Source organism: Baudoinia panamericana (genome assembly GCF_000338955.1).
Source record: "Baudoinia panamericana UAMH 10762 unplaced genomic scaffold BAUCOscaffold_14, whole genome shotgun sequence".
Taxonomy (NCBI): domain Eukaryota; kingdom Fungi; phylum Ascomycota; class Dothideomycetes; order Mycosphaerellales; family Teratosphaeriaceae; genus Baudoinia; species Baudoinia panamericana.
In genome coordinates this window covers 559,961-581,743 of record NW_006911270.1, presented here as the reverse complement: position 1 = coordinate 581,743, position 21,783 = coordinate 559,961, and the positions used below count along the sequence as shown (strand labels likewise).

The window sequence follows — 21,783 nt, the reverse complement described above, 5'->3', positions numbered from 1 at the left end:
AGGATGTAAGCTATGCACCAGTGTTCAAGCAATTTTTGCACGATTGCGGAAGTGATATTTGTGATGTGACCCGACCCGGCCGTCTACGGCACCCTGTGGATACAGTATGGAGTGCACGGCCCGAGTCTTTTGAAGTATGATCTCCTTCCATCCGAACGAATACCGGCCAAGTAAGGTCAGCGGATCAGCCACGCCTCTGGCAGCCACAATATATAACCCCAGCTGGCCGCCCGGCCGCCGTGTCAGCACGTGTCTCTAAGCGAGCCAGTCCGAGAACGTAAATGCTTCCCCAACACCACTTTCATCAAAGAACAGCCTCACTTAGATAAGGCTAAGCAGTGTAGTCTAAGATGTACCACGAATGGGTGGTTTACATGGGTACAATGCATGGCTACTTGTTAAGTATTTGTTGTACAACAAAATCCGTACTAGTACCACATGCCAGTCATTAGGGACGCGACTCGGCGTGCCGCTCTGGCTCCGTTATATGAATGTCAAGCTGCGAGAGATGCTTCGGTGACACGTTGCCGTCTCGATGTGCCGTCGAGGCAGTCCGTCGGCGAGGCCGCGTGAGCCTCTCGTGCGGCACGCTCGCCTCAGCGGAGTCCGGCGGCTCAGCGTGAGCCTCTCGAGGTTGGGGTGTACTGTCGTTCACGCCTGTCTCCGGACTGACCGGAGTGGAGAGATCAGTGGAAGATCGGCCATGGCTCGCAGTCTCGTCGCTAACATCTGGAATGGCATCGGCAGCATTTTGACCTGACAGAGTGTCCGTGATGGAAGGCCACTCTTCGCTCGTTTGTCCGAGATCGTCAGCCTCCACTGCAGCCGTGGCTCCCGCTTCGCCTTCGCTGAACGCTTGCGAGAGCTTAGCTTCTACGTCATGTTCTCTTGATGCTTGACTTTCACCGCGAGTTTGCTGTCTCCGCCAATCGACAAAAGAGCTGACGGAGCCCTTGTCTGTCTCGATGCAGTCGCTGATGGTAGGGTCTTCAAACACCAGATCCTCTTCGCCGCCAAAGCGATCACCACCGATGATCATTGTCGTGTGCTGATCAAGCTCGGGTGCACGCTTGAACTCTTCCGTCTCAGTGAACTGCCTTGCATCTGCATAATCGACATCTTGTTCAAGATCCTGAGCCGCATCTTCAGCTGACTCATGATCTTCTGCAGTGTAGTCTTGTTGCAGCTCCACATCTGAACCGAGTGGAAGCGATTGCGCCATCTCGCGGAGTAGCTGCGCTTCGCGTCGTGCCGCTGCCTTCCTACGCGTCTCCTCTGTGAAGCTGAACCTGCCCAAGACTTCTTCAATCCGCTCCTCCACCATGCTCTTCACATGGAAGGCCAGCGCTCGGGTCGTGAAGATGCCGGCGAAGCGATAGCTGAGCCAGAGATATCCTACAATGCCCTTGTGTAGGCGCTCGAGCTCCACCAGGTACTCCCTACTCGCAGATACCTCCGCTTCAAGCAGTTCCAGTGGTAGCTCCTCGATATCGACTATGCTACCACCAGACTGGTTGGCAATACAACGGGCAAACGCCGGCATCAGCTTCTGCCAGATTTGTTCTCTACGTCCCGCGGGCGCGTTGCAAATAATGTTTCGGTCGGAGATGGTCAAGCCTTTGACAGGCTCAATGAGATCTGCAATGAAGATTTGTTCTTTCAACCCACAAAGGTGAAATCGGTTGTGCATCTGACTTAGCTCGTGGAGACGGATTAGGATGTAGGAGAAAGGCGTTCCGGGCGGGAAGTACGACGAGAAGCGCTCGAGTACCGAAGAAGGCGGAAAGAGCCCGGCGGTCTTGATGGGCTCTGGTTCGGCAGTCATGGCTGCGGCAACGATTGGGAAGTCAAACGGCTCAATCGTTGTGACGAGCCCGACGTTGTCTCTGTTGCCAGAAGCTGCATTTTCGACCTTCTCAAATGGTGGGTCACCTTTCTTAGCAGCAAGGTCTTCCTTTTCCTCTGTCGCTTTCGCATTGAAGCTCGCAGTACGATATCTGCCTGCTCTACCAGCGATCTGCTTGATGTCTGCAACGCCGAGTGTACGGCGTTGTTGGCCGTCAAACTTGGATGACGATTCGAAGATGATGCGCTTGATGGCAAGGTTGAGGCCCATACCGACTGCATCGGAGGCGACCAGAAAGTCGTATTCGTTGTTCGGCTCGTTAAAAAGGCGTGCCTGTTGTGCTCGAGTCTCGGGTGGAAGCGAGCCGTAGACGGTGGCCACCTTGCGACCAGTCTGTTGCTCGATCTGCCGACGAAGGGCGTGTATACCCATGACTGAGAAGGAGACCACGCAGTCACCTTTCCTCAGCTTGCGCAGATCTCCGTTCAAACTCTCTCCGGCCACTTCGAGCGGTGACAGACGTTGATAACGGTGGATCTCAAGCTTGTCTCCAACACTCGCGCAAAGCTCACGAATCAAGGGCACCGTCCGCTCCTCGCCACACAGATGCACCTCTTTGGCTTTCACGCCAAGGAGAGCTTGGGTCCAGGCCCATCCACGCTCAGCGTTGCCTATCATCTGAATCTCGTCAATGACTGCCACGTCCATCGTTGCATTTAGCGGCATCATTTCGACCGTGCAAGCAGACATAAGTGCGTTGCCGCCGACCTTCAGCTCAGAGCTGCGCTTCTCCTCTCCAGTGATGAGAGAGCAAGGCCGGCCTTTGGCGTTCATTCGAGTGTATACCTCATGTGCGAGTAGTCGTAGTGGACCAGCATACACGCCCCTCTCAGCCTGTTCGAGTCTTTGCAGCGCATGATACGTCTTGCCGGAATTAGTTGGGCCGACGTGCAAATGCACCGTGCGGTGCATAGTCCTCGTAGCTGGGAACCATTCGCTTGGATATCGCAAATCTGCAAGAGCTTTCTGGTTCTTGATATCACTCTCGGTGAAACTCGAGCCCACAATATGATTGTAGAAAGAATACTTAATCCGCTCGTCCAAGCCCGCAACCCCACGAATGTTGTAAGCGTCTAAGAGATGTGCGGGTAGGTTTGTGCCCGACCTGTAATCGAGCCCTTGAAATGAATGGCCTGATGCTTGTAGTGACTGGACGAACTCCTTCCATATCATGTCAAACGTCGGTCGGCGCTTGTCCTTTCCGGTCCCCCTGTGTTCCTCGTTCCTTACATGCTCCAACAGCGGTGCATGTTGGAGTTCGTCCTTCAGCACCGCGAGCCGATCCTTAAGGACATCGTTGATGTTCGGCTTCACGGTGCTGTCCCCGCGGGCACTAACATCACGACCTGCGATCTGCTTGCGCACGAGACCGACACGTTTGACATCCGAGAATTTGTCAGTACTTCTGGCCCGGTCTGCGCGTCTCTCTGCACGGACAAGGCGGATCTTTGAGCCATCGTGTTCCAATTCTGCAGAGCTGGTGGCGGAGGTGGCCTTGAGCCGACGGGCTTGTAGCGTACGTTGTTGACACCGAAAGGCGCAGTAGATGCATCTGCCGGACTGGCGGGTCGATAGTAGCATACCAAGTAAGAGCGAGCGGTTCAATATGCGGTGGGGAGCAACAATGTTGCGACAGGCACTCCAACCCCAACTTTGATGCTGAGAGGCCCGAGGCGGTGGTTTGGGTTGCAGCGGCCCGAACCTCCGCCTACGCCTCTACCCTCCGCCCTGCGCTTGCTACAATGACGAAGTCGTAGACCTGAGCATATCAGAGCTACATTTAAAAAGAGGGCGTGGAGCACTCAGGAGCACGCGACCCCGACCATGGCCGCAGTCGCCTTCGCCTGCCCTCACTAGTTTCCCTAGCAGTCGTAAGTGTTCTGCTACCGGGCTACCCTCCACTCAGAGACCCACTACACGACCGCCCGTAATGGTATCAATAATAGATGCACAGCGCGAGAGTATGTGGTGCACGAGCACGCAGACGTAGACTGCTAACGTGCTGTGCAGTCATACTCGGGACGCTCAAACATGTGATACAAGGAGACGTGAGTCTTGCATCCCTGCCTCCATCGCGTGCCTACCTGATTAGGCCATAGTGGAAAGTCCTGGTTCTGGACTCAGAGTCAAAGCGCCTGATCGACAATGTGATTGATCAGGATGAGGTATTGAACCTCAACATTACCTGTAAGCGTCCACTTGAGTCCCGCTGAGGTCGCGCTTCGCCTGACTTACTCCAGACATTGAACAGATCACGGACCGCCGCCAAGCGAATAGAGACATCGATGCCATTTACTTCCTGACACCGCAGCCATACATCGTGGACTGCGTCATGGCGGATCTGGAGAAGAGAAAGTACAGAAAGGCGCACTTGGTTTGGACCAGCTGTAAGCCTGAGGACTGGCAGCAATCAGTGCGAGGGTTGAATACTGATGAGTTTGCCAGTACTGCACCCTGCTCTACGAGAACGGATAGACAAGTCGCACAAGTCACGCGAGCAGATTGCGCTGTTCCGAGTGCTCAACGCAGAATTCTATCCCCGAGAGTCGCATCTAGTCACCTTTCGTGACCCGTGGAGCTTCCCTATTCTTTTTCACCCAGGTTGCAACAATCTGGTCAGGCAGCATATGGAAGATATTGCTCAGAAAATCGTTGGCGTCTGTGTGGCGCTAGGCGAATATCCAAGCATTCGCTACTACCGCCCACGACGATCGAATCACGAAGCAAGCGTACTGTGCTCGCACCTTGCAAGATTCGTACAAGATGAGCTTGACCTGTACGCTAAGTTCCACGAGGACTTTCCGCCACCGACGAAGCGACCAAGGGGTACTTTGTACATTACCGACCGCTCGATGGACCTATTCGCACCCCTTCTGCACGAATTCACATACCAGGCAATGGCGCATGATCTCTTACCCATCAAAGAAGGCGATAAGATCACCTACCGGACTACCATCAACGAAGGCCAGCGTGACCAGCAGGAAAAGGATATCGAAATCACCGAAAAGGACAAGATATGGACTGACAACCGCCATCGCCATATGAAAGACACCATTGACGTCTTGATGGCGGACTTTCAGCGCTTTATCAAAGACAATCCAAACTTTACCAAGGAAGCCGACGGTGGCGCGAATAGTCTGAACGCCATCAAGGACATGCTTGCAGGTCTGCCGCAGTTCCAGAACATGAAGGAGGCATATGCGCTCCACCTAGGCATGGCGCAGGAGAGCATGAATCGATTCCAACGTTGGAAGCTGGCAGAGCTAGGCAATATAGAACAAGTAAGTACGCTTGCGCTTGCGATGCCGCTGCCGACGTCGCGCTGACAGATGGCAGACACTTGCCACAGGCCTAGATGAGGACTACAAGAAACCGAAAGGCGTGGCAGACCAAGTGGTCAGGATGCTTGACGAGGATGATGTCCAACCCGAAGACCGACTGCGGTTGTTGCTGCTGTACATGCTGCACCGGGACGGCATCTTACGAGCGGACCTTGAACGGCTAGAAGCACATGCCAACCTCGCTCCTAGTGACGACGCTCCGATACAGAACCTGACTCTATTAGGAGCGAGGATCGAACGTGGACTGAAAGACAAGCGACCACCCCCAGACTCGCTGTTTCCCCGAAAGCCTCCCCCTCCGGTCAACGCGCAAGAGGGGTATGCACTTTCGCGCTTCGAGCCTGCAATGCAGTTGCTTCTTGAAGCGCATGCAAACAATGCCGTAGACGCACAGGCTTTTCCGTACACCAAACCTCCTCTTGATCTTGACGAAGCGGCTCAAGTCTCTGCCACCTCCCTTCGGACGGCGAACCCGAGCTGGGCCAATCGACGTGCAGGAAACGTGGGATCAGAGAACAGACAGCGCGTAATCGTGTTCGTAGCAGGTGGTGCTACCTATTCCGAATCGCGGGCTTGCTACGACATTGGCCGAGTTACTTCGCGCAACATCTTCCTCGTGACATCGCACATGCTTACGCCGAAGCTTTTCCTACAGCAACTTGCTGACCTTTCAGCCGACAAGCGTAAGCTGAACATACCTGCAGAAATGCCGAAGCTGCAAGCACCTGCGCACCTTTTCGAGCCAGATCCGCAGCCAAAGCCTCCTCAGCAACCACAACCATCTCAGCAGCAGAGAGCACCCACTGTAGCACCCCCAACGCAGCAGATAGCGAGTGTGAACCTCAACGGGCGATCCAACGGTACACCGGACGCCGCAGGAGCAGCGCCTACTGCGCCAGTTCAAGCGAATAGTTCTGCGAAGTTGACAAAGGAGAAGAAGAAGCATCACTTCGGCTTTGGCAAAAGGAAGGATTGAACTGCTGAAGCAACATAGGGCGTGTTCGAGATTGCCGCGCAGCGCAGTCCCTTGCTGCTCCGAGCAGCAGAAGTAAGAGCGCCATGGAAGCAGCGAAAGCAGCAAGTCGCGTAGGGTAGATGTAGCGCCCATACCGGATAAGCACGGTGCCTTCAGCGAGTTTAAGCAAGAACAACAAGGCACGTTCAAGCAGCGTACGCTTGCCTCTGCAAAATCAATGAGGGATAGCGCATACAATACAGTATCATAGCCAGCCTCGTAAATCAGAACGCGGAGACTCAACATCCTGGAGCAATCTTTGGACCTCCGGCCGCAGTGGTCTGCTGCCTCTAGAGATGGTGACTCTGGATTGAGCTAGTGTAGGCGTGGTTATGTGTCCTAGGGCGCGTTCATACATCGTAAGGATTTACGTTTGATGAAGCAGTCAAATGTCATGATCATGGTCAATACTTCACAGTCCGTCGGTTAGCTGCAGGTAAAGGCAAAAGCTTACCGCCTCTGCCTCCCTGATGAGGATCCTCCGAGCAAGGTTGTGATGTAGGCATACGCGACTGCATCATCGCCATCACCCTGGGGCACCCGTTCACTGACGATGAGCTCCGTTCTTGCATGATGTACCTGCAGGAAGTGTCTCAATAGATTCACGCAAGAAACGCGATGAGACGGTAGTCTTCCAGGTCGCAAACGTGGGAGCGGAGACAGAGGGGAAGCTGCGACACGTCAGGTGCATCCGGCTGCTCTAGCATCTGAGGAGTACAAGCGGTGAGCACTATGTTCTTGTTGATGAAGAGCGAAGAGGAATTGCGTAAGGAGTACCAGCGTCGGAGGGCGGTTCGTATTTGACCGACATTACGCAGTTTCCCACAAGTTCGGAATGGAAGTACCGAGACAGCGGCTGACCTACGACCCCTGTTGTGGCCAAATATACAAATCTTCTACTCTCCTGTACGGCGATGCTTCCCGAAAAGGAGAGCCAATTGTACATGAGACGTCAGCAGCATCGCAGTCCTACCTGTTCCTATATATTGTAGCTCGGGCTATCGTTATGAAGTCTTCAAGCTTCCGAGCCAAGCATTCTGCGTAAGCGTGCAATTTGCATACGATATCGTCGTAAACGATCGGAACCCGGTCTCAGCCACATGGAGTCTTAGATCGACAAGTCAACTTGTGGCCGGCGTCCTGAACCCTGACGGTGGAGGCGCGATAGTGCATTGTGATGCCACTTAGAGGGAGGCTCATTCTCCGAAGACTTACTAAGCGGATCGACTCTTATCATTGTCAGGAGGCTGCAGCAGGTGTGGGCCCGTAGTGCTACGACCAGTGGGTTTGCAGGCTCCGAATGGCACAGGACCGCAGTCACGTATAAGGCTTCGAAATGAGAGGTGTTCGCAGTGGCAGAGACAACCCGCCAAAACGAAAGGTCATTGGTCGGAGGGAAGTGAGGTGCATTCGCCCGATGCGCGGCGGGATTGGCCGCACGCCAGTCCCTCAACTTCGGACTTCATGTGTTGAAGCTAGAGCTTAGGTTATGATTGAGTGTGCAAGCACCGGCCATGCCACCTCACTGACAAGACCCTGCATCGCGAAACCTCGCGGCGTGACGGCGCAAGCACTCATCATTGCAATGTATGACGGAAATGCAGAGGGACGGAAAAGGCAGCGATGCACCTCAGCCTTCGGCTCTCCTCTTCGACCTGCCTGCATCATTGTCCGTAGCGCGTCGGTGCTCCCAATTGCGGAGCAACAATGGCATGGACGTGACTTCGTCTTCCATTGCTGGTAATGTTTGGCACGGATATGAATGTGGGCGATGGTTGATGGCGACGATCGGACGCAGAGGCCCAAGGTGTCTCGCACGCATGTAATCCCATCACCCTTCCGGTCGTGGTAGATAAGCCACACTGTTGACGGTGCTCCTCCTCAGGTTCTACGCACCCAGCAAACAGTATATATCCGCTCCGCAACGAATAGAATTGTTAACGCTGTATGGTTGGTAATCTTGAAATATTGTGGAGAGCGAGTGTTTGCCATGCAGAGGGAGCTTGATCTTGATGGAAGGCATCAGTTCTTACGCCGCACGGGAATCGTGATGAGCCTTGCTTCATGCAGAATCATTCGGTTGCATGACTCAAATCCTATCCCTGTCGTCGCTGCTCACTAGGTTCTTGTTGCATAAGCAAGCAATATCTAACGGTTGCATGACTTGTTTAATAACCAGAGTGTTACTTGAAAGATTGTGCCCATTGTGCCGCAACCCAAACCAAGGCAGACCGACGTCAGCCAGCTTTCCTCGAAAGTTACGCGATCCGGCCCCGCTAGGCGTTCTGTCAGCGGCAGCCATGCTGCACGACTGCTGATGATGCTGGCTTCATTGGTTCCTGGTTCCTGTGTGGACCTAACCGGGGGATGTGCAGCGAAGCTAAGCTTTGCGAACGCAGCCACTAGGCTTTGCATAAGTGCTCCAGATCAGCGCAACGCTCCCGCCTCGCGGACAGGCTGTCGACAAGACTAATTGGTGAATGGCTCATCGTATCCCAACAGCTTACGTGACTTCTTCCGGTCCTCGGAAACGGTCGATGTGGATAGGCATTGCTTGTGCGACAAAGGGTTCGAATGATTGAAGGACATAAGCCAGTATAACGAACATTGCGCTGAAATAGAACTGAGAGGCTTGCGTTCAACGGCCGTCGTGTCCCCAGGCGCTCGCAATAACCTTAAACATACGACTATGCGCCATCTTCGATATCCATGTCTCGCACTAACGAAACCCGAACCGCAGTGTTTCGGAAGTCGCAGGCGGAGTTGACCTCCAGTTACACATGCTGCCGCACCCAAATTGCACTCAGGATTGTGTCGCTTCTCAGGGCTGGTTCATCGCTTGCTCACTGCTGCTTGCGGAGTTCTGCTTCAGGCTGCTGCAGTTTGGACACGGTCAGGTGTCCGAGGTGACTGAATGTTTTCGACAAGGACAAGAACGCGCACTGCGAGGGACCGCCTGCTCACCTGATTATGATCGTCGAATCTTGCTGAACGAAAGTATCTTAATCAATCGATCAATCACTGGCTGGCGTACCTCCATGACCGCTCGCGCTTGGGTTGTGCCTGCTCAGTCGGAAAGGCTGCGTATCTGGATCTATGCATCTGGTGTTCCCCGGAGCAATGAACGGCCTTACTAGAGAGTACTGTGAGCTGCTGCACTTGCAACGGTGTGACACCAGTCGCCGGCGACAACGTGCCTTGAGTCAACGATCCGGATCGGCCTGGTGTAGCGCAGGAGTTGAGCCGCCATTCTATTTCTCTTATCCGTCACCGCCGATGTCAAGCCCGCCATCACCACCTAGAGCGCTGGCACCGGAGGGCATATTGACCTCATCAACAACAACTTCTGGAGCCCCAGCGCCCAGACTCGCACTTTCTCTCGACACAAACCCTGCTCCAGTACCAGCTGGGTCGGTACCCGCGACCGGCTCAGGATCAGACACATCACCGGCGCATGGCACGTCACTGTCGGCTTCGTCAGACCTTCGCTTGACCGGTCTCAGCGTAGCCACGACTCTCAGCCTGCCGGGAGCGCCAGCAACTGCTGCTGAGTCACCTGTGCGTAGCGGACGCAGATCGAAGACGCATGTCGCCTCGGCATGCATCAACTGTAAACGTGCGCACTTGAGCTGCGACGTACAACGTCCATGCGCGCGATGTGTAGCCTCCGGCAAACAGGTACGTACACTCACAGCAACCAGACATCTAGAGCACAAGGGTTAACGCTTCAACAGGACACCTGCATTGACGTGCAGCACAAGAAGCGCGGTCGGCCACGATTGCGAGAGGAAGGTGAGCTTCGCGTGCAGCAGCCAGGACCTGTGCGTACAGCAGAACCTGTCATAGCTGGTCCAGCGACCTCCGCAGCACGACCGACTGCGGAAACGAGACATAGACGAGGCGAGTCCTTTCGATCGCTAAGGTCTCAAGCCAGCGACGAATCTACAGGTTACGCAGCCACTACTCCGAGACAGTTCTTATCGACGGCTCTGCCGCCACCATTTGCTGCTCAGCCGCTCGCGCCAACGCCTGCGCGGCCTGCTTTTGAGATAGCAACAGCGCTGCTTAACACCGATATGGTTATCATCCGCGCAAACATACAGTTCGAACAGATATTGTTCGGTGGGCAGCCCGTTCGTGGCCGTCACATCTCTGACATTGCTACTCCTGCCGACGCCGAGAGCTTCCTGACTATACGCAACAGACTACGAGCAGAGCGTGAGTCACGCGAGCCGACCTTCATGCCACCTATATTGCGGCCCGGTCAGGATCCCTTGGTTGGCATCCCAGAGACTGACGCCGACCGCTACACACAGGGTCTCTCGGACCGCACATACATATGGACGTATGCGCAGCCGGCGGGAAGATTCGAGACGTTCCCCGTCAGAGTGAGACAAGCAAAGGCAAGCACGTACTTTGTGGTGGTAACCCTCCCATCATTTAGGCCAGTGGAGCCTCGAACCTCACCCATGTACCCAATGCACGCGCCTCCGCTGTTGTTCGGACCTCCGTTACAGACCCACTCCGCACTACCGCCCCGTCAGTCAGGATCTCTGTCTGCGCCGCCGTTCACACCGTTGCCGTTCGCTAGTCCAACTGCGATGACCCAACCACAAGGGGATCCAATACAGGCTCTATCTTCGCGAACCTACCCACCACCTCAACCGTTTCTACCCTACCAAGCACAACAGCAGCCACAACCAATGTTCTATTCGACAGCGCCACTGACGCCGCGGTTACCAGTAGCCGAGCCTCCTACTGAGCCTACGGCGTTCACGCCTAGATCACTTCCTATCGAATCCCTACGTGTTATGGAGGCACCGCCTTTGAATTTGCCGCCTATAGGCGCACGTCCTGTTACTGCAGGTCCATCTGCGTCGCAAGAGATGAAAGGTTTGTCGGAAGAGGAGGACGGCGGCCCCAATCTCCGTTCGCCGAGAAAGCGGCGGCGTGTTGGCATTCGCGACGTTCTACAGCGATGACATGGGGACAACGCTCAGGATCGCATAAGAAGAGGACGATGAGGGACTCTTTGCGGCGCGGAGCCACAGTACTGGGCCATGGTTGAATTTTGATAGAGCTGGTGCTCATTGGACGGCATCGTACAGCTTTAGTGTAAGATAGCAAGTCCGTGAAAGACGAGGAGCGTGGCAATCGGCGAACAATATATCTACACTTATAGTGAAGCACATTGCGGCGAGATACTACGGTGGTGAGTAGCCGCGCCCTTGCCTGGTCTTCCTGACCCGTCAAGGCCTGCGCTGTGCGAGAAGTGAACTTCAGAGACCCTGGCCGGCACTTACACAGCCTGTGCCTCTGCTATAGCTGAGGATGCAGGTCGAGGCGATATCTCCTCCGTCTGGTCCACTCCTTTTTCCTGCGTCTCGTTGATGGCTTTAGTAGCCGGCGTCGGTTCGGATATGTTGACTGACTTCGCATCGTTTGTAGCTTCTGGGAACAGTTCCGGCATGAGACCTGGCAGGAAGCGTTCGAGGCGGGACGATGTTTCCGTCCAAAGCTCTTTCTGCAATTGTGACCGTTCGTCCGGGCCGTCTTTCGTAGGCGGGACAAGATTCCCTCCAGTTGACATTACCAGCAAAATGTTCTTCAGCGACTCCGGGATAGCCTCGACAAGCGTGTCACTTTGGCCGCTATTCATTAAGCGGTCCATTATTGTCAGTATCTTCACCCAAAGGTCAAGTACACCTTCCCATCCGCTGAGCAACACGAGGTGATGCAGAAATATCTTGCAAAGCAGTTGCGCCGCCTGAACGCGGGTCTCGCTCATCCCCAGCGGGTCGGTCTGATAAATCTCGGGCTTCAGTAACTGGTTAATGAGAGGAAAAAGAACTTCTCCAAAGATGTTAGTCCACTCATTGTGGTCTTGCGACGTAAGCTCAGGCGAGAGCAGACAGCGCTGCAGAAAGGTAAACGACTGTTGCCGTATCTCGCGACATGGGTTTGTGCACTGAGTCGCCAGACAGCGGAACACCGGCGACCAATAAGCCCGCCAAGCCTCATTCGTCTCGAGATGAGAGTGCGCAATTAACGCAGGCGCACAGCCGGCGAGGCGCGACACCAGCGTTAGAGCTCGCGTACCGCGAGTGACAGCCTCGCTCTTCTTGAGCTTCTTGTCCTGCGTTAAGCTGGCTTGCTGACCGCGTTTGAGCTGTTGGTCGCGTTGTTGTTCGAGCTTCGCACCAACACTACCGGACCATGCAAAGGCGTTCAGTAAAGCAATAGTGGCTTCATAGTTATCGCCGGTAATGGCTGGGTGTGGGCCAGCGACAATGGCTTCGACGATCTGGAACACAAGCCCTGTAGCTTCGGGCTGCGGTTGCAGTGCACGCATGATAGCCCAGAAGTCCGGCGAGCTTGCCATCTCGTTCCTTAATTCTGCCGGCCCACTGATGCAGCCATGTATCCCCTTCAGTATTGGCTGTGCGCACGCTTTCAGCGTATCTTGCCTGAACGATGAAATAGCGTGCAGCACGACGGGAGTTCGAATATACTTATGATCGTTGCTGGCCCTCAGCAAGGCCAGCAGGTAGAACACCGTCCTGCTGAGAGCTACAGGATGTAAGCGTTCGGCATCGCGAATCGCAGATTGCAGAGCGTCCGCCACGTCTGCACCAAGAGCAGCGATGGTCTCCTCGTCCCGGAGAGCGAGGATCGTTGCTAGTTCGAGTACATACACCACGGCTGGCCGGTATACGGGCGGCTCCGCACTTTGACCGCCCTTCATGCCATTTGCTCGCACTGGGGTTGGAGCAGACATCTCAGACTTGACAGTGATGAACGGCGGTGATTCGCTCTCCGGCAGATGGGACAGTAGCGACATGGTCAGTGATTTTAATGACTCTACAGGCAACTCTGATACGTTGCCAAGAATCTCTTCGAAGCGGCAGGTGTTAATGCAGTCCACAGTGCATAGAGTTGCTTCGATTTCTTGATCATTCGGTTCCGGAGGCTCATCATTCATAACGCTGCTCACATACGATGTGAACGCGCTGAAGAGACCTGTTTCGCTGGACTTGTCATTGCGCTCAATGACTTGCGCAGGAGACTGGAGAGGAATAGGTGGAAGGTCGAGGTCGCGTGATATCGACGTGAAAGAGGTGGGTATCAGCGAATTCACGAAAAGGTTGACGAGGATATGGACGATCTGCAGCATTGTCAACCAAGATACGGAATAGCGGTCAAGCACAAGTACTTACTGGAGTCCAGCCGTCTCTGATGGCGTCCTCGTGACCGTTTATGATTCTGAAGAGCACAAGGGTCGCCAACTCCGCCTTGTTGTCTCTGCCAAAGTCGACAGCAAATTTGCTAACCATTATGCTCTTCCCACTCGCCTGCATCTCCGTGTTGAGACCCGTATCAGGAGGAGCTTCGGTCGCTAGTGTTGAGATCTTAGCCAGACTCTGGATGATGTGGTCGAGACAGACGCTAATGCCGTATCTGGCTGCAATTTGCGCACATTGGCTGTAGCCAGCAATCACGCGCTGGAAGACGGCGTCTTCGGTTGCGGAGACGAAGACGTAATTTAGAGTCGCAACGATCGGTCGCCAAGTCGCCGCAAACATGTCGGCGTCGTAAATGTTCGTCTCGCATATTACAAGGTCTTCGGCAGTCTGCGTCTTGACCAGTAATTCCTTCCACGCATGTTCAAAGGCATGCTTGTTGTCATGTTCTTCTGGTAGGACGATCTCGTGTGCCTTGATCGCATCATATATCTCCTGTAGATACGCTGGGTCGAAATCCTTCCCGTCATTGACGCCTCGCAGATTCTTCGAAAAGTCTTGCACCGTCATCCGGTTTTGCTGTTTCAGGTTTGGATTATACTGATCCGTGTTCAACATGATAATCGCATAGGTAAGTATGAACAGAGCATCCGTGTTCGCAACATATTCTGACTGGGTGGCAGCGCAGTACTTTTCGCTGAAGACGGTGACGATGCGCTCGATCAGGGCAGACTCACCAGGCAACCGGAAGGTGTTCAGCATTTGCCGCAATGCTTCATCAACGCGCAGTCCTTGAAAATCGAAGAGGTCAAGGAAGGCGTCCAGGATCGCTTCGTTGCCCTTCTTCGCAATGAACTCGCCAAGAACCTTCTTGTCCACCCGAGTGGTACCCTTCAGAAAGCTGGTGACGGAACGCGCGTCGTTCGGATCTTCGATGATGCCTTGGCTAGCGAGAAACGCTACGCCACCCTTAGGACTCTCATTGAACTTCGTTGCGCCGCGAATGATGATTTTCTTCTTGTTCCGCTGTTCCCGGAGTCGCTTCCTGTCCGGCATGCCCGAAGTCTGTGGCTCGTCATCAAGCCGGTCGGCCATCCACTGCACATAGCACAGCAAGCTGTCGAGACACAACGGTGGTACATTAGTGGTGCTCCAGGTAGCAGAGTCTGGGAAGGCGTTTCGTGATAGCAGGCCGACCATGTCCGAGCAGAGATCGCTGCGGTCAATTTCGCAGTCGTAGTTCACGAACAGCTCAGCCATGAAGCTGGGTATGCGGACTAGCCCTCCCACAGCCTCCACCATCGCTTCTCTGGCATCGGGCTTTCGTGACCCGCCTTCCATACCAAGCCTCTGTCGATCCCGGACAGGCACTGGTGTCGACCTGCCGCTGCCCGTACCGGGTGTCGGCTGTGGACGCGCAAGCCCTGGCGCTTGCGGCACACCTTGGTAGAGTAATGGATCGACATTCGGTTCATCTGGAATGGGTATACGTGGGTGAAGGCAGGCTACAATGTACGACAAGAATAGCTCTTGCTGAAGTTTCAGTACACTCCGACATGTCGCAAGCAGTGTGCCGGCGACGCGCAAAGACTCATGGAGAATGGCGATGTTCTCCGAGCGCACCAATTGAAACAGATTCCGGCAAAGCGTGTCCTTAGCCAGAGAAGCCAAGCTTGGGTGGTTCGCAATGCTCGGTCCTGCCACTTCCAAGGCCACATTGACAATCCTCAACGCCATCACCCGAAGTGTGTCCGTCCTTTGTCGATCATGAGGATCCAGCAGATCCGCCAGTACCCGAAAGAGCTCACGAATGGAAGGTAGTCCATAGGGCCGAACGTCCTTTGTCGATTCCTCGTCGACCTTTGCCAAATCAAGCTGGCTTGCACTCGCAACTTCCATCGAAGACCTGTCGCCGCCACTCGTGCCTGGTATCTCAAGGCTAGTGCTTCCGCGTTGCATGGCGTTAGGTCCATGATCTCCGTTCGGGTTGGAATCGATTCGAGCTGCATCCATGTCCTCCTGTGCCACAAGTGTGTCTGTTTCGCCGTCGCGATCGGCACGCTCTGCTTCCAGCACCTTTAGTCGCATGAAGATGGTCTGGCACATGGTCACCATGCTGACCTCTGCGCTCCGTCTCAGCACTTCGCTCATTCTCAGATGACAGCAAATGGAGAGAGCAGTCGTCATCATATTGCATACACTTTCGTCGCCAAGAACCTGGCCAGATGCGCCACAGATCATGTCCTCCATAAGCTTCAAAATCCGCAGGAATACCACTTCGTCGCTCGGGCTGTTGTCACCCTCAAACCTGCAATTCGTGACCGTAGAAGCTAGCAGCTGCATGCCATGGCCAAAGTTGGGACACTGCAGGTTGACTATGTTGTAGGCCAACATCTTCGTTATTGCAATCAACGCCAGACTTGTGATAGGCGCTGTCGTGCTCGAGCTTCGAATCACTTGGAGGAAGGGCTTGAGCAAGCTTGGAGTATCGAAGGACTGAATGTCCTTGCACCCCTTCAAGTCCGCCCGTAGCCTTGCGAAGGCACTCATAAGCGGATTGTCCTGCATGCTCTGGCCTTTTTTGCCTCGTAAACCCCACCTCGAAGTCAGGACACCATCGTCTTCGATTAGATCAAGCTTGCTGCTAGCTCGGTTCCTCTCGTGGTTTGACGCTCGGCTGTCGGAAGGAGGCGGTCGAGTCCCTGTCGGTCCGCCCAGAATCGAAGATATCGAGGAATGGGCCCATCTCGTGTGTTTGCGCATAGCGCTCGTTACCGTAATGCATTCTGTCACCACCAGCGCGACTGGGTCGATCGCAACAGTGACTTGGCCTGTACGGTGGCCATTTAGGCCTGTGCCGTCCATGTTGCTTCCAAATATGCCTGCAATGTGTGGACCTTGAACTCTGCCCTCAATAAGCACCCCTTACGCCATACGTTCTCCCGAAGGCCGTGCTAAGAACCGCCATGGCCGCGCAGTAGTACAACTTCGTCATTCACGGTCATTAAAGAATGGGAGGAGGATCGATTGGGATACTGTTTCCAGGATGGGGAGATGTCATTGGCAAGCCAAGCCGACAAGTGTCAAGCACAAGCCAGGCACGCGACGCGGAAGATTGGCCGATGTGTAGGATCTTTATTAGTGTCGATGCGCACTGCACACTTCAGAACACGCGTTATATGCCAGTATGGCCACCCAAGCGCCATTCAGGTTGGGGAGGAAAGAACTGCATCTGTACGCATAGTCGAGAATGAAGGGTAGACGTGCGAGCTGTGTCTGATTTCTACTTAGTCCGAACTTCCTCGTAATCCTCAAATACAGTTCCTGGCTCCCTGCTAATTACGCCTCGTTCATTGTACCTATCTGGTTCAGCAAGCTCGACCTCCGCGATTACCTCTACCACGCCTACAACGTCCGAGTGGGACCTTCTATCCGCTCCTACGTGAAACAGTCCCGCATACAACAGGGTAAGGGAACAAGGATCATTCGGCCACAGTACAAACGATGGCATCGACCGAGGGCAACAAAACACATGACGGTGGAGCTGGAGAGACCCTTTGTTTGGCCCGCTGAGCCGGCAGACTACACTGATTGGAACAAGGAGGAGGTGAAGATGGCGAGCGAGCAGCAAGAGGAGTTTAACGAGTCTCAGGGTCGAGCCAAAGATGCTTTAGCGGTGAGTAACGAGCACAGGTCCAAGATGAGGGAGCAAGCGAAGGCGTTGCTGGAAGGCAAGGTGCAATGGCGGCCGAGCGCCAGTAAGGGAGGCATGGGGCTCCGAATGTATGAGCGATGAGTGATGAGCCGTTAGTGCAACGAGCCTTTGTACCTTGCCTCTGCACATCGGATGCGATGATCGACGTCAACTCCGAATTTGTCGAATGTCGCATGCGTGATCGACACAATTACCCGGCATGCATACATGGCTAACTCGAACACTTTCTGAGCCTGTCCGATGGACGCAGAAAGGACCGTGATGGCCAATAGCCACAGCATGGCCACAGCACGGTTAGCGGCAGACGTTACATCGGACGGCCGGTGCGCCCACTCTTTCCTGCGGAGATTACACACCACGAAGACGACGAGTTTCGTGGTCCAGCCTTGGACTGTCTGATATGGGAGAGGGCTGGTTTTGCTTGGGGAGAGGGAAGCCAAGCGACGGTGTTCTGCCCTACACCATATCTTGAGATAAAAGCAGCTTCAAGGCACTCGTGATATGTATGCAATATGGAGGCTTGTGCAGTAAACATATAGTCTAACGTGCCCCTTTGGGCGCATTCAGTTCGGATGCTCATCACTTCGCTCCAGAGTCAAGGGTTCGAATACACCGAGTGAGGAGTAACAGCAGCAGACGGAATAGACGCCGCACGATGCTGAATTGCTGTATATGCCCTGCGCATCGACCCCACTTTATTCTCGAATGTCTGTGCGGAGATCTAACACGAGGCACGAGCGCGCCGAGCTCAGGAACAACGAGTTCACACTAGCGCGAGGGTGACCTGCAGCACGCGCACCACTTACTTCTTCCCTGCCCAGCAGATAGTACAAGCTCGGCATTGCTGTACGATTTCAAAGAGAGAACGCGCCCTATGACGATACATCACCGCTCCAAGGGGTGACTATGCACACGCTAAACGTCATCTACTCGAGTCTTTCCAATCCTCCCCTCAGTTAGGGATGGTTTCCCTACTGCTCCTGGCCGCCGGAGCCTCCATTTTGCATGTACGAACCCGACTACAGGGCTGCTCTGTAATCCTCGACTTCGAACATTTCCGGTGTACCGTTACGGATCGCGGGCCCGGACACGCTCCGCCCTTAGAACCGCTAAAAGTCCGCATAGCTTGCTCCTGCTGTGTCTCTATTGGACTTCGTGTCCTCAAGCGACCCCAATTGACGTACAGCTGACAGACGTTCCACTAAGCACCAAGAGAAGGTTCGGTGTCTGCCTCAATCTCGGTTACACTGCGCTTGTACTTCTCTACTGGTTGGTAATATCTGTAAGAGGTTTGCTTACATTATTGTCTTTTCCAACCTACTCTATACGATAACAAAGAAATTGCTGTAATGGGCTCAATCCCAGACGAAGCTCCAGTCGGAGGTCCTGCCATCTTAGACATTCGGTCTGACACTGATGGCATTTCGCTGAAGCAGGAGATCTTTAACGGCCTTAGGACAGCCGATGGGTGCGAGAAGACTCTACCAACCCTTTTGCTCTATGATGTGCAGGGCTTGAAGCTCTTCGAGCGCATCACGTATCTTGAGGAGTATTACTTGACAGGCGAGGAAATCCACGTGCTGGAAAAGCACGCGGCGGCAATCGCAAACAAGATACCGGAGGATTCGATGGTAGTGGAACTTGGGAGCGGGTACGCGTTTGGCGATCCGCCTCTCAACTAGGCCATACTGATATGCCCGACTAGCAATCTGCGCAAGATTAAAATACTCCTGGATGCCTTGGATGCGGCAGGGAAGCATGTCGAATACTATGCGCTAGACTTAATGGAAACGGAACTTGAGCGTACTTTAGCAGACGTTCCGAAGTACCGGTACGTAAGATGTCAAGGTCTGTTGGGTACGTATGACGATGGGTTTGCGTGGCTACAAAAGGACGAGAACGCAAGCAAGTCCAAGACGGTGCTGTCAATGGGCTCCAGCATTGGCAACTTTCCCAGAGACGAAGCTGCCGACTTCGTCAGGCAGATCACATCCGCGCTGGGACCGCAGGACATGTTACTCATTGGTGTCGATGCCTGTCAGGACCCTCAGAAGGTTTTCCATGCTTACAACGACTCCGAAGGGTGCGTACAACGTACGCTACGACTGAAGCTACAGCATGACTAACAAGGCCAAGCGTTACGCATGAGTTTACAGCGAATGGGCTCAAGCATGCCAACAGATTACTCGGCTACGAAGCTTTCAAGCTCGACGACTGGGAGATCATCGGCGAGTATGACAATTCACGTGGTGGTCACCGTGCGTTCGTCATACCCAGAATCGACGTTGAAGTCGAGGGCATACTGCTCAAAAAAGGCGAACGCATTCGCATCGAAGAAAGCTACAAATACTCGAAAACACAAGCCAATGAGCTGTGGCGAGCAAGCGGGGTGCAGGAAGCGACTATTTTCAGCAATGACGCTTCTACATACGGTAAAGTTTGCTCTTGCTTCGGCGAATCTAGAACGTCTGTTAATGAACAATTTGACGTACAGCATTGCATCTACTGAAGAAACGGCCTGCAATCATGTTTCCAACCAAACCAGAGGAATACGCTGCGCATCCTGTGCCTAGTCTAGAGGAATGGGACAAAGTCTGGGCAATCTGGGACACTGTCACGCGACAAATGATCCCAGATCAAGAGCTCCTCGACAAGCCTATCAAGTTGCGCAATGCCTGCATATTCTACCTCGGCCACATTCCGACATTCTTTGATATGAAGCTCACCGAGGCAACCAACACTGCACCCACTGAGCCGAAGTATTTCTACGACATATTCGAGCGCGGCATCGATCCCGATGTTGACAACCCTGAGCATTGTCATGCCCACAGTGAGATCCCAGATGAATGGCCTGAGCTCAGTACGATCCTCACTTTCCAGGAAGATGTTCGCGAACGAGTTCGTAAGCTGTACAAGTCCGGTCAGGCGCACAATGACAGCTGGACTGGTCGTGCGCTTTGGCTCGGCTTCGAGCACGAGCTCATGCATCTCGAGACCCTGCTATATATGCTCATTCAGAGTGAATGGGTACGATCGCCTGCTGTGGCGCTCAAGCCTGACTTTGAGAATCTCGCGGAACAGGCACGCGAGCAGGCTGTGGAGAACGAGTGGTTCTATGTGCCGAAGCAGACCGTGAGCGTTGGCATTGATGACCCGGATACCGCAGATGGACCCGTGCGCTATTTTGGTTGGGATGTCGAGAAGCCTGTGCAATCGGTGGAAGTTGGTGCGATCCAGGCAAAAGGCCGGCCGATCACTAACGAAGAGTATGTACGCTTTATGATCGCAACTGGAAAGAATGAACTGCCGGCGTCTTGGACGAGCGTGGAGCACACCAAGACCGTCAAGTATCACCGCGGTCGCGAAGCAGGATTTGACGAGTACATTAACGGCAAGGCTGTCCGTACAGTCTATGGTCCGGTGCCTCTTCAGTTCGCGTTGGATTGGCCCGTTTCAGCATCCTACGATGAGCTTGCCGGATGCGCCCAGTACATGGGCGGCCGTGTCCCCACAGTGGAGGAAGCACGCAGCATCTATCAACACGCCGACGGCATCAAAAGGAAGGAAGCATCAAAGGCTCTTGGCAAGACTATTCCAGCAGTCAATGGGTAAGTTGCTTTCCGTGGCTCGATTGCGTTCGGCGCTAAGCATATTGCAGACATTTGTCCAATGACGGCGTGGAAGAGACACCGCCATCGACGCGTTCCGTGGGCGGCTTCAATGCTGCAGCTAGCATCGATCCCAACCAGTTCTTCGTGGACCTCGAGACGGCAAACGTCGGCTTTAAATACTGGAATCCTGTCGCCGTCACACAGAACGGTGACAAGCTCGCCGGACTAGGCGAGATGGGAGGCCTTTGGGAATGGACTAGCTCAGCGTTGGAGAAGCAGGAGGGCTTCGTGCCGATGAAGCTCTACCCTGCATACAGCGGTAAGCCCCCAAAGCCTGCAGTTGCGGGTCACCCTTGTGCTGATGTGCGTCATAGCGGACTTCTACGACAACAAACACAACATCGTTTTGGGAGGCTCTTGGGCCACTCATCCACGACTTGCAGGTCGCAAGTCATTGTAAGTATTCCTCCCGGTCATTAGCGGAAGCATGCAGCTGACCGTAGCAGTGTCAACTGGTACCAGCGCAACTACCCGTATGTGTGGGCCGGTGCGCGCCTGGTAAGGGATGTCTGACAAGGTGAGAGCCTTGCTCGTCGCTTTCCTGCGCTCGACAAAAGTTAGTGCTATAGGTAACAGCTAAATACTATTTCTTGCTTACCTGCGGTGTTTCACATGCTAAACTGCTGGTGGGATCTCGCCGGGTACCGAAGCCAGATCTACCCGAAGCCTTGTGACACACGACCAAGGCAACGCCACGCACAAACACAGATTTTGTTTACAGCAACTGTGAACAAAGCAAAGCCACACGCTTCACAATACTAATGACAACGCGGGTGCTGATCGGTATCGGCTCCAACCTCTCTCTATTACCTTTCCAACATAACGTTCTTCTTCGCCGCGTCCACTTTGTAACGACATATCCAAGGCTGAATCAGTGAAAGCTCTCGTTCTCCA

The 21,783-nt window shown here is 54.1% G+C and overlaps 7 protein-coding genes across 7 annotated transcripts; 5 read left to right on the top strand and 2 right to left on the bottom strand.

Moving 5' to 3' along the window:
* Nucleotides 1–1,240: 1,240 nt before the first annotated feature.
* Nucleotides 1,241–2,965, bottom strand: BAUCODRAFT_52931 (uncharacterized protein; the record flags this gene model as incomplete). The annotated part of the gene is made up of 1 exon (XM_007682794.1): nt 1,241–2,965. A coding segment is annotated over one exon (1,725 nt), but the record flags the coding sequence as incomplete, so codon positions are not given.
* Nucleotides 2,966–3,836: 871 nt separating this feature from the next.
* On the top strand, nt 3,837–6,223 carry BAUCODRAFT_28030 (uncharacterized protein; the record flags this gene model as incomplete). Its single annotated transcript, XM_007682663.1, has 6 exons — nt 3,837–3,867; nt 3,917–3,954; nt 4,006–4,093; nt 4,147–4,293; nt 4,352–5,187; nt 5,243–6,223. The coding sequence occupies 6 exons, from the start codon at nt 3,837–3,839 to the stop codon at nt 6,221–6,223; spliced, it is 2,121 nt and encodes a 706-aa protein (XP_007680853.1).
* Nucleotides 6,224–9,538: 3,315 nt separating this feature from the next.
* On the top strand, nt 9,539–11,244 carry BAUCODRAFT_152155 (uncharacterized protein; the record flags this gene model as incomplete). Its single annotated transcript, XM_007683027.1, has 2 exons — nt 9,539–9,940; nt 9,997–11,244. 2 exons carry the CDS (start codon nt 9,539–9,541, stop codon nt 11,242–11,244), a joined length of 1,650 nt encoding a protein of 549 aa, XP_007681217.1.
* Nucleotides 11,245–11,561: 317 nt separating this feature from the next.
* Nucleotides 11,562–16,368, bottom strand: BAUCODRAFT_79330 (uncharacterized protein; the record flags this gene model as incomplete). The annotated part of the gene is made up of 2 exons (XM_007682852.1): nt 11,562–13,427; nt 13,480–16,368. The coding sequence occupies 2 exons, from the start codon at nt 16,366–16,368 to the stop codon at nt 11,562–11,564; spliced, it is 4,755 nt and encodes a 1,584-aa protein (XP_007681042.1).
* Nucleotides 16,369–16,690: 322 nt separating this feature from the next.
* On the top strand, nt 16,691–17,299 carry BAUCODRAFT_152153 (uncharacterized protein; the record flags this gene model as incomplete). Its single annotated transcript, XM_007683026.1, has 2 exons — nt 16,691–16,737; nt 16,795–17,299. 2 exons carry the CDS (start codon nt 16,691–16,693, stop codon nt 17,297–17,299), a joined length of 552 nt encoding a protein of 183 aa, XP_007681216.1.
* A 752-nt stretch (nt 17,300–18,051) lies between these two features.
* On the top strand, nt 18,052–18,501 carry BAUCODRAFT_38913 (uncharacterized protein). The gene has a single exon (XM_007682724.1). The coding sequence runs from the start codon at nt 18,181–18,183 to the stop codon at nt 18,406–18,408; it is 228 nt and encodes a 75-aa protein (XP_007680914.1). The 5' UTR covers nt 18,052–18,180; the 3' UTR covers nt 18,409–18,501.
* Nucleotides 18,484–21,632, top strand: BAUCODRAFT_116776 (uncharacterized protein). Its single transcript, XM_007683025.1, has 7 exons — nt 18,484–18,869; nt 18,924–19,301; nt 19,355–19,650; nt 19,713–20,826; nt 20,877–21,148; nt 21,204–21,285; nt 21,336–21,632. The coding sequence occupies exons 1-7, from the start codon at nt 18,568–18,570 to the stop codon at nt 21,400–21,402; spliced, it is 2,511 nt and encodes an 836-aa protein (XP_007681215.1). The 5' UTR covers nt 18,484–18,567; the 3' UTR covers nt 21,403–21,632.
* Nucleotides 21,633–21,783: the final 151 nt, after the last annotated feature.